At 36.4% G+C, this 12,345-nt stretch overlaps 1 protein-coding gene across 1 annotated transcript in view; it reads left to right on the plus strand.

Moving 5' to 3' along the window:
* Nucleotides 1–11,931, plus strand: part of ZNF292 (zinc finger protein 292) — a 106,605-nt gene extending 94,674 nt beyond the window's left edge. The window contains exon 9 of the mRNA XM_032154773.2: nt 3,088–11,931. Within this exon, the coding sequence (XP_032010664.1) occupies nt 3,088–10,242 (7,155 nt within the window). The 3' untranslated portion in view covers nt 10,243–11,931. The remainder of the gene's footprint in view (nt 1–3,087) is intronic.
* Nucleotides 11,932–12,345: the final 414 nt, after the last annotated feature.

Here is a 12,345-nt window from a genome sequence, read left to right on the forward strand (position 1 = left end):
TGGAAAGGGATTGAGTTTCTTTTCCTCCTCTGAATTAATGTCACTTAGCTTTCTGTTCCTGTGACTCATCAGTTTAAGCTGGTGCTATTAGTATTTATGATTAACTGTTATGAATTAAATAGATTTTTATGGGCAAATCACTTAATTATATTGTCTTCATAGAAAATTGTTGTGAATTCAAATTCAACTTTTAAAACTTACCTGCTGTATAGCCAGTTTAGGATTTGAATATTGCCTGTTCACTTATTTTCAAGTGCACACATGAAAGATCAGAAGAAAAAAATTGTAAATATAGTTTCTTTTCTTTCGTTGGCATTAATGTAAAGGTTTCAGGTTTAATTATAACATGAAAATGTTTTTAAAGCAAATGTATTGAGGCTCCTCACCCTTAATGAATCAAAATGAACCTTTGAATTTAGTTGCAGACTGAATTAGAATAGAATGTCAGTGGAATTCCCCTTTTAAATAATTTTAGATGTGTCTTGTGAGCAATAAGTAGAATTCTTTAATCAGCTTTTGCCATTCCTGGAGAAAAGGCTCAACATTCATATGATATAAAATAGTTATGTTCTGCAAGACAGATACCCTTCATCTAGAAATCCTTCATTGTCTGAATCCTTTTTGTTTGTTTTGAGACATAGTTTTGCTCTTGTTGCCCAGGCTGGAGTGCAGTGGTGCAGTCTCGGCTCACTGCAACCTCCACCTCCTATGTTCAAGTGATTCTCCTGCCTTAGCCTCCTCAGTAGCTGTGATTACAGGCACCCGCCACCACACCTGGCTAATTTTTTGTATTTTTAGTAGAGACTGGGTTTCATCATGTTGGCCAGGCTGGTATCAAACTTCTGACCTCAGATGATCCACCTGCCTCAGCCTCCCAAAGTTCAGGGATTAACAGGCGTGAGCCACCACGCTGGGCCTCTCTGAATCCTTTTTTAAATTCATTTATTTCTCTATCATTTCCTGAATTTCTGAATAATCACACCCCTTCTCAGAACTTTCACCAGTAAGAACTTATACCAGTTCTTCTGACATTATTATATGTGCCTTCAGTATTACTTTTAATCATCTTTATGGTTTACTTGACCGTTAATTCCTCCCAGACTTCTTTGTGTCTTTCTTTGTGTAGTATGCAGCTTCACAGACCACAGGTGATTTTTTTCTTTCTTGCATATCGTAATAGAGGAGTGGCCTAATTGTTCACCATTAGCAGCCCCTTAAGGCATGTAACAGAGATGCAGATGTTTTACTGTACAAGTTTTAAGGCACAGATCTGTCTAAGAATAGTATAACATATACAAGTTTATATGAAATCCAGAGACACCCATATGGTCCTACTTCCTTCCCAGTTTTCATCTTCCCTGTCATTTTTTATTTTTTTTATTATTCTTTTTAAGAGACAGGGTCTTGCTCTGTTGCCCAGGCTGGAGTGCAGTGTGCAATCCTAGCTTACTACAGCCTCGAATTCCCAATTTCAGGCAATCCTCCTGCCTCAGCTTTCTTTGTAGCTAGGATTACAGGCACATGCCACCATGCCCAGCTAATTTTTTTTTTTTTTGGTAGAGATGAGGTCTTTCTGTATTGCCTAGGCTGGTGTCAAACTCTTGGCCTCAATCAGTCCCTCCCACCTTGCCTTCCCAAAGCACTGGGATTACACGCATAAACCATGAGCCACCATGCCCAGCCTTTTTTTTTTTTTTTTTGGAGACAGGGTCTCACTTTGTCATCCAGACTGGATTGCAGTGGTGCACTCTCTGCTCACTGCAGCCTCAGCCTTCCAGGTTCAAGCGATCCTCGTTCCTCAGCCCCACAGGTGGCTGGGACTACAGCTGCATACCACCACACCTGGCTAATTTTTGTACTTTTTGTAGAGATAGGGGTTTCCCTATGTTGCCCAGGCTGGTCTCGAACTCCTGAGATCAAACGATCATCCTGCCTTGGCCTTCCAAAGTGCTTGGATTATAAGCATGAGCCACCGCAGCCAGCCTAACCTATCATTTTAAAAATAGGTCTCTTCATGCTACTCTTTCTATTCGTTTTCTTATTGGTCATTGTGCTCTTGCTGTTTCTAAAATCAAGACCAATTCAGTATCCCAGGCTCCTTTTCCTTTTTAGTAAAAATACTAAAATACTTTTGCCCTACAAGTTTAAGCTTGTTTTAGTAAAATATTTTCTTCTTAACTTAATGAAAATAGAGGCCCTATCAGTTCTCTCCTCTTATTTTCTTTGTTGCCTTTTGATCCTGTATCGTACATATTTTATTCCAATGAATGTGGCCACATCCTGTGGCTATCTTATTTCTCATTTATCATTGTTCCCTTCTGGTCTTTAAAACCCATTTTTCTCTCTTTACTCCATGTGTCTTTCCAATGACTCTTACCTTTGTTATTGCTATCTAATAATAATAGTTCAAGATGCTAATTCAAAAGAAAAAGTTTGTTGAGCTATGTCTACCCCTACTCCTAATTCTTAAGCTGGTCCAGCCATGAGGTAGGTAATTTGACATTTGGTTTTATGATAGCACTAGAATCTCCACTATTAGGGATAAGTACCTTATTTTATAGAAGCAAATTATTTCTTTCAGTACTGATAAGTTTGGAAATATGGGGATGTTCTCAGTTGTTTTTGTTTCAGTTAGATTGCTTATGCAAACAGGAAGTAAGAGTTAAAATAAGGATGACATTTATTGATCATTTACTATGTGCCAGACATTATACTAAACTATAACACATACTTAATCTCCTTTAATACAGCAATTTAATGAAGTTTAAGTGCTATTTTGGCCTCTATTTTATAAGTGGGATATGAAAGGTCAAAAAAGTTAAATAACTTCCAAGTTTGCCTAGCCATTAAATAATTTCATACCAAGGTCTTAGCTTCTAATACTTATGCATTTTCTGCCATTCTATGCAGTTCATTTTACATACACACATACCAGACTAAGCTGCAGTGCTTTAGAAGGGGAATCCTTTCATAAGTTGCTATTACAAGATTTGAGAAAAACAAATCTCAATCTTAACTAAATTCTGAAATAAATTAGTGTTGATTAGTGTAGATTAAATTAACTTTTCCTATTTGCTTTTTTCACAGACTGAAGGGGCTGGACTTGCTACCTGTATAGAACTGTGTGTAAAAGCTCTTCGCTTGGAGTCTACTGAAAATACTGAAGTGAAAATATCTATTTGCAAGACCATTTCATGTTTGTTGCCTGATGATCTGGAAGTTAAACGTGCTTGTCAACTGAGTGAATTTCTTATTGAGCCTACAGTAGATGCGTATTATGCTGTGGAAATGTTGTATAATCAGCCAGACCAGAAATATGATGAAGAGAATCTTCCAATACCAAATTCTTTACGCTGTGAGCTGTTACTTGTCTTGAAAACTCAATGGCCCTTTGATCCAGAATTCTGGGATTGGAAAACCTTGAAACGACAATGTCTTGCATTAATGGGAGAAGAAGCATCCATTGTGTCTTCAATAGATGAACTAAATGACAGTGAAGTATATGAAAAAGTGGTAGACTACCAAGAAGAGAGTAAAGAAACTTCTATGAATGGGCTTTCTGGTGGAGTTGGTGCTAATTCTGGCCTTCTTAAAGACATTGGTGATGAAAAGCAGAAGAAGAGAGAGATAAAACAGTTAAGAGAGAGGGGATTTATATCTGCTAGGTTTAGGAATTGGCAAGCCTACATGCAGTATTGTGTGTTGTGTGATAAAGAGTTCCTTGGTCACAGAATAGTACGACATGCTCAGAAACATTACAAAGATGGAATTTATAGTTGCCCCATATGTGCAAAGAACTTTAATTCTAAAGAAACTTTTGTCCCTCATGTCACACTGCATGTTAAACAATCTAGTAAAGAGAGACTAGCAGCTATGAAACCATTAAGAAGATTGGGAAGGCCTCCAAAGATCACAACTACCAATGAAAATCAGAAGACTAATACTGTGGCTAAACAGGAGCAGCGACCTATAAAAAAGAATAGTCTCTATTCAACAGATTTTATAGTGTTTAATGACAATGATGGTTCAGATGATGAGAATGATGACAAAGATAAATCCTATGAGCCAGAAGTGATTCCAGTCCAGAAACCAGTACCTGTTAATGAATTTAATTGCCCTGTAACTTTTTGTAAAAAGGGCTTTAAGTACTTTAAAAATTTAATTGCTCATGTGAAGGGGCATAAAGATAATGAAGATGCCAAGCGCTTTCTTGAAATGCAGAGCAAAAAAGTTATTTGCCAGTACTGTAGGCGGCATTTTGTGAGTGTTACTCATCTCAATGATCACTTACAGATGCACTGTGGCAGTAAACCATATATCTGTATACAGATGAAATGTAAAGCTGGTTTTAATAGTTACGCCGAGCTTTTAACCCACCGAAAGGAGCATCAAGTCTTTAGAGCAAAATGTATGTTTCCTAAATGTGGAAGAATTTTTTCGGAAGCTTATTTACTATATGATCATGAAGCACAACATTATAATACATACACTTGCAAGTTCACAGGTTGTGGTAAAGTTTATCGTTCTCAGGGTGAGCTGGAAAAGCATCTGGATGATCACAGTACTCCTCCTGAAAAAGTACTGCCTCCTGAAGCCCAACTTAATTCATCTGGAGATTCCATTCAGCCTTCTGAAGTGAATCAGAACACAGCAGAGAATATTGAAAAAGAAAAATCTATGCTTCCTTCAGAAAATAACATTGAAAACAGCTTACTAGCGGATAGAAGTGATGCTTGGGATAAAAGCAAATCGGAATCAGCTGTGACCAAACAAGACCAGATGTCTGCCTCTGAGCTCAGGCAAGCTAATGGACCATTGTCAAATAGTTTGGAAAACCCTGCCACTACTCCTCTGCTTCAATCCAGTGAAGTGGCTGTGTCCCTTAAGGTGTCTCTCAATCAGGGGATTGGGGATAACTTTGGAAAGCAAGAAAACTCAACTGTGGAAGGCAGTGGTGAAGCACTGGTCACAGACTTACATACGCCAGTTGAAGATACTTGTAATGATTTGTGTCATCCAGGTTTCCGGGAGAGAAAAGAACAAGATTGCTTTAATGATGCCCATGTTACTCAGAATTCTTTAGTAAATTCAGAAACTCTCAAAATAGGTGACCTTACCCCACAAAACTTAGAAAGACAAGTGAACAACTTGATGACCTTTTCTGTGCAAAATCAGGCAGGATTTCAAAACAATTTACCAACTTCCAAATTTGAATGTGGAGATAATGTTAAAACATCATCCAGTCTTTATAATTTACCTCTTAAGACATTAGAAAGTATTGCATTTGTTCCGCCGCAGTCCGACCTAAGTAATTCATTAGAAACTCCATCAGTGCCTCCAAAAGCTCCAGTTCAGAAATTCAGCTGCCAGGTTGAGGGATGTACTCGAACCTATAATTCTTCACAGAGTATTGGGAAACACATGAAGACAGCACACCCTGACCAATATGCTGCATTTAAAATGCAGCGCAAAAGTAAAAAAGGTCAGAAAGCTAACAACTTAAATACACCAAATAATGGAAAGTTTGTTTATTTTTTGCCATCACCGGTGAACAGCTCAAATCCATTTTTTACATCACAGACCAAAGCCAGTGGGAATCCTGCTTGTTCGGCCCAGTTGCAGCATGTCTCACCTCCCATTTTTCCAGCTCATTTAGCAACTGTACCAACTCCATTGTTGTCCTCAATGGAAAGTGTCATAAATCCAAATATAACTTCTCAGGATAAAAATGAACAAGGTGGTATGTTATGTTCCCAAATGGAAAATTTACCTAGTACTGCCTTGCCAGCACAAATGGAAGATCTAACCAAAACAGTTCTGCCTTTGAATATTGACAGTGGCTCGGATCCTTTCCTTCCTTTACCTGCAGAAAGTAGTTCAATGTCTCTCTTCCCTTCACCAGCAGATAGTGGGACTAATTCTGTTTTTTCCCAACTGGAAAATAATACAAATCATTATTCCTCACACATTGAAGGAAACACTAATTCCTCCTTTCTAAAGGGGGGTAATGGTGAAAATGCAGTTTTTCCTTCACAAGTTAATGTTGCAGATAACTTCAGTAGCACCAATGCCCAACAGTCTGCACCTGAAAAAGTTAAAAAAGACCGTGGGCGGGGCCCAAATGGGAAGGAAAGAAAACCTAAGCACAACAAAAGGGCCAAATGGCCTGCAATTATCAGAGATGGGAAGTTTATCTGTAGCAGGTGTTACAGGGCTTTTACTAATCCCAGATCACTGGGTGGGCACTTATCCAAGCGATCTTACTGTAAACCACTGGATGGAGCCGAAATTGCTCAAGAACTTCTGCAGAGTAATGGACAGCCTTCTCTTCTTGCCAGCATGATTCTCTCCACAAATGCAGTAAATTTGCAACAGCCACAACAATCTACCTTCAATCCAGAAGCATGTTTTAAAGATCCATCATTTCTACAGCTTCTTGCTGCTGAAAATCGCTCGCCAACATTTTTACCAAATACATTTCCTCGGCCTGGTGTGACTAACTTTAATACCAGTGTCAGTCAAGAAGGTAGTGAAATTATTAAACAGGCTTTGGAAACTGCTGGCATTCCCAGTACATTTGAGGGTGCCGAAATGCTTTCTCATGTTTCAACAGTTTGTGTCTCCGATGCATCACAAGTAAATGCAACAGTGATGCCAAATCCAACTGTGCCACCCCTGTTGCAGACTGTATGCCATCCAGACACCTTGCTGACCAACCAGAATAGGACATCAAACTCCAAAACTTCCTCCATTGAGGAATGTAGCAGCTTGCCTGTTTTTCCAACGAATGACTTACTACTGAAGACTGTTGAAAATGGTTTGTGCTCTAGTTCATTTCCTAATTCTGGTGGGCCATCACAGAATTTTACCAGTAACAGTTCTCGTGTTTCTGTTATAAGTGGTCCTCAGAACACAAGATCCAGTCATTTAAATAAAAAGGGAAACAGTGCTTCTAAGAGAAGAAAGAAAGTTGCTCCTCCACTAATTGCGCCTAACGCTTCCCAAAACTTGGTAACAAGTGACTTAACAACAATGGGACTCATAGCAAAGAGTGTTGAAATCCCAACTACTAACCTTCATTCAAATGTAATTCCAAGTTGTGAACCTCAGAGTTTGGTGGAAAATCTAACACAGAAATTAAATAATGTTAACAATCAGTTATTTATGACTGATGTAAAAGAGAATTTCAAAACCAGTCTTGAGTCCCATACAGTGTTAGCCCCTTTAACATTAAAAACTGAAAATGGTGATTCCCAAATGATGGCTTTGAATTCATGCACAACTTCAATAAATTCTGATTTGCAGATTTCTGAAGACAATGTTATACAAAACTTTGAAAAGACTCTTGAAATTATTAAAACTGCTATGAATTCTCAAATACTTGAGGTAAAAAGTGGATCTCAGGGTGCTGGTGAAACATCACAAAATGCTCAAATAAATTATAACATTCAGCTTCCTTCAGTAAACACTGTGCAAAATAACAAATTACCCGATTCTTCTCAGTTTTCCTCCTTTATAAGTGTCATGCCAACAAAAAGTAACATTCCTCAGTCTGAAATATCACATAAGGAGGATCAAATACAGGAAATTTTAGAAGGCTTACAGAAATTAAAATTAGAAAATGACCTATCCACTCCAGCATCCCAGTGTGTACTGATAAATACATCAGTGACACTGACTCCCACGCCTGTTAAATCAACTGCAGATATCACAGTTGTTCAGCCAGTTTCTGAAATGATAAACATTCAATTTAATGACAAAGTTAATAAACCCTTTGTGTGTCAAAACCAAGGCTGTAACTACAGTGCTATGACAAAGGATGCACTGTTTAAGCACTATGGTAAAATTCATCAATACACTCCAGAAATGATTCTTGAAATTAAGAAGAATCAATTGAAATTTGCTCCCTTTAAATGTGTAGTACCTACATGTACAAAAACATTTACAAGAAATTCTAACCTCCGGGCACACTGTCAGTTGGTGCATCATTTTACAACTGAAGAAATGGTAAAGTTAAAAATTAAAAGGCCTTATGGAAGAAAATCTCAGAATGAAAATGTGCCGGCCTCACGAAGTACACAAGTGAAAAAACAGCTAGCTATGACAGAGGAAAATAAAAAGGAATCTCAGCTTGCTTTAGAATTGAGAGCAGAGACCCAAAATACCCACAGTAATGTAGCAGTGATCCCAGAACAACAACTTGTAGAAAAAAAAAGTCCTGACAAAACAGAAAGTTCTTTACAAGTGATTACAGTTACTTCAGAACAGTGTAACACAAATGCAGTCACAAACACACAAACCAAAGGACGGAAAATTAGGAGGCATAAAAAAGAAAAGGAGGAGAAAAAACGAAAGAAGCCAGTTTCCCAATCCCTTGAGTTTCCAACAAGATACAGTCCTTACAGACCTTATCGATGTGTTCACCAGGGATGCTTTGCTGCCTTTACGATACAGCAAAACTTGATTCTCCATTACCAGGCTGTACACAAATCAGATCTACCTGCATTTTCAGCAGAGGTCGAAGAGGAAAGTGAAGCTGGTAAAGAAAGTGAAGAAACTGAAACTAAACAAACTTTGAAAGAATTTCGATGTCAGGTAAGTGACTGTTCTCGAATTTTCCAAGCAATTACTGGCCTAATACAACACTACATGAAACTTCATGAAATGACTCCTGAAGAAATTGAAAGTATGACTGCTTCAGTGGATGTTGGGAAATTTCCATGTGACCAGTTAGAGTGTAAATCTTCATTTACTACATATCTGAACTATGTTGTTCATCTAGAGGCAGACCATGGAATTGGACTAAGGGCAAGTAAAACAGAAGAAGATGGTGTATACAAATGTGATTGTGAAGGCTGTGACCGTATATATGCAACCCGGTCGAATCTCCTCCGACACATTTTCAATAAGCATAATGACAAACATAAGGCTCATTTGATTCGTCCAAGAAGATTAACACCAGGCCAGGAAAATATGTCAAGCAAGGCAAACCAAGAAAAATCAAAGTCTAAACATCGGGGGACGAAACACAGCAGATGTGGAAAGGAAGGAATAAAAATGCCCAAGACCAAACGAAAGAAAAAAAATAATTTAGAAAACAAGAATGCAAAGATTGTGCAGATTGAAGAAAATAAGCCTTATTCTCTGAAACGTGGGAAGCATGTATATTCTATAAAGGCTAGAAATGATGCCCTGTCTGAGTGTACAAGCAGATTTGTAACCCAGTATCCATGTATGATAAAGGGATGTACTTCGGTTGTTACAAGTGAAAGCAATATAATTAGACATTATAAGTGCCATAAATTATCTAAGGCATTTACATCACAACACCGAAATCTTCTTATTGTATTCAAACGGTGTTGCAACTCACAAGTAAAGGAAACGTCTGAGCAAGAAGGTGCTAAGAATGATGTGAAAGATTCTGACACGTGTGTATCAGAGAGCAATGATAATTCAAGAACAACAGCTACAGTTTCACAAAAGGAAGTTGAAAAAAATGAAAAAGATGAAATGGATGAACTAACAGAATTGTTTATTACAAAATTAATAAATGAAGATAGCACAAGTGTAGAGACCCAAGCTAATACTTCTTCAAATGTAAGTAATGATTTTCAGGAAGATAACCTCTGCCAGTCAGAAAGACAAAAAGCAAGTAATTTGAAGAGAGTTAATAAAGAAAAAAATGTCTCACAAAATAAAAAAAGGAAAGTTGAAAAAGCTGAACCAGCATCAGCAGCTGAGTTAAGTAGCGTGCGTAAAGAAGAAGAAACTGCTGTTGGCATTCAGACCACTGAGGAGCATCCTGCTTCTTTTGACTGGAGCTCTTTTAAGCCAATGGGATTTGAAGTATCATTTCTGAAGTTTCTTGAGGAGTCTGCAGTGAAGCAGAAGAAAAATACTGACAAAGACCATCTAAATACTGGAAACAAAAAAGGATCCCATTCAAATTCAAGAAAAAATATTGATAAGACTGCTGTGACTAGTGGAAATCATGTATGTCCTTGTAAAGAAAGTGAAACGTTTGTACAGTTTGCCAATCCATCACAGCTTCAGTGCAGTGATAATGTAAAAATTGTTTTAGACAAGAATCTTAAAGATTGCACTGAGCTTGTCTTAAAGCAACTTCAGGAAATGAAACCTACCGTCAGTCTGAAAAAACTTGAAGTACATTCAAATGATCCAGATATGTCTGTTATGAAAGATATCAGTATAGGTAAAGCCACAGGCAGAGGTCAGTACTGATAATTAATGTAGTATAAATACATCATTTACCATTTTATTTTAAATAGGAAGCCATCAAGCATGCTAGAATTGTGCAACTTTCATTATATTTTTTTGTTGTTGACATGAATTAACCTGGCCAAAAACAAAAAAGAAAAAAAAAACATGACATTTGTCATGTAAAACTTTTTTTTATCCCTATGGGACTTGAGGAACAGAATCAGTACTTCAGTTATTGTAAATAGTGAGCTAAACCTCAAATTTCTATCACCCAGTTGCCCTTTTCATGAACTAAACAATTATCTGTGTGATTGGTATGTTTCACCAGGTCACTGCTCATGTATAACAGTACTCTTTATTTGTAGATACCTTTTTTGTATATATTTATTATTGTAAATCATGTGCTGCCACCAGCAGTCTGTAAGTCTAAACTATTAAATGACACATTTATATTTGGAATTTTAATTTTTAACTAAGCGATCAAGTTTTTTAAATTGTTCTTTTATTGTTTTAAATTAAGAACTTTTTGAACTAAAACCAGAAACTCTGCCATAGTTCATTGATTTTTACATGAAACATTTATTTACAAGGTGATATCAAGATTACTTTTCACAAAATAGGCACATTATATCAACACTTTGCTCTGCTTTGTAAATTTGCCATCCAGGATTTTGAGGTGGTATTCATGTGAAATTAAAGCAGACTCTCTAGCAGTTTCCTATAGTTACAGTTTTTTTTTTTTTTATTGCTTCTAATTGGATATAGTTACTATGAGTCCATGAAATACAATGGAAATGTGAATAAAGAATTTACTACATTGAAGATTTTAAACATTTGGTATTAAAAAAAGTCCTTTGTGAATGTGATAGAAAACTAGTAGTGTGGAGCAGTGTAAATATTTGAGGTGGTGATTTGTGAAGTAGCCCAGTATTGCCTTAAATAAAATCACATTTCATTTCTTGTTTTATACATGTGATCTTATAAAGATTTTTTGTTTTGTTTTGTTTTCCATTTTCTGAGATTTATAGATTGGTGTATAGCTTTAAACTGTATAAAGTTTTGTGGAAAGATTTTTTTAAACATTTTTATAAATCTTAAAATTGATATCATCAAAGTGAGCCCATCTTGTGTTTATAAAATACAAGAGTCCTTAACATTTATAATTACATAGATAAAACACTTTCTATAAGGAAGTTGGATGTTTTGATTTTACTGTTTATAGATGTTAGATTGTACAGATTTGTCTGTATTTCTCACCATATCTAATGATACTTTTTTCATTAGATTGGTCTTCAAGAACAGTATTAGTTATAATTATTTTGGTTATTCAGTATATAGTTAGCTCTTACAGTTTAGTTTTATTCACCATATTTATACTGTGGATTCACAGCCAGAGGTAGAGGTTATTCCAGGAGAGTTGATGACCTTCATTTAAAGTCCAACTAAAATCAGTAGTAGAAACATAAGAAAACATCCTTGCAATATTTACTTTTGTTTCTGTTTGCCATAAATAGTAACATTGGTTTTTTTATTTTGTGTTTGTTATAAAACAGTTGCATTCACAATATTATTGGCCTGAGATATTGATGATATTGTGATGGTATGAAAATGTGTACATTCCCTGTGCAACATCAGATTTGCAGGAAAAATGAAGCACTTACTGAAATCGCTGGTACTCTGAATAAATAAGCATGGTCAAGGAGTGAACTATTTTCTTTTGGAAATTTCTTTTTAATTTTTATTATTAAAGTATCGTTTTAGGGCCTTTTGGGTTGTTTTGAATAGTTCATTTCACCTCTTTAAGACTTACTACCAATAAGCATAAAACCTGACACGTTAAAATCCCTGCCCTTTGGTGAGCCCACTGTTATTTATTAAAATAAAAGTTATTTTATGGGTGATTAATACATGGGTTTTCTTTTTCCTAAATTAACCATAATTTAAATAACTGAGTAGTTTTAATATTAAATTTTTGTTAACAACTGAATGTTTCCATACAGTTTTCTTAGAAATTGACCTAGCTCTTAAAGGTGGGCATTTGGCAAAACTGCCCTATATAGCACAGTAGCAAGTAGGTTTATTTCTGATCATTGTAACTGTGAGCCACTGTTAAGTGAAAATGCC

Source organism: Hylobates moloch, unplaced genomic scaffold (assembly GCF_009828535.3).
Source record: "Hylobates moloch isolate HMO894 unplaced genomic scaffold, HMol_V3 SCAFFOLD_2, whole genome shotgun sequence".
Taxonomy (NCBI): Eukaryota; Metazoa; Chordata; class Mammalia; order Primates; family Hylobatidae; genus Hylobates; species Hylobates moloch.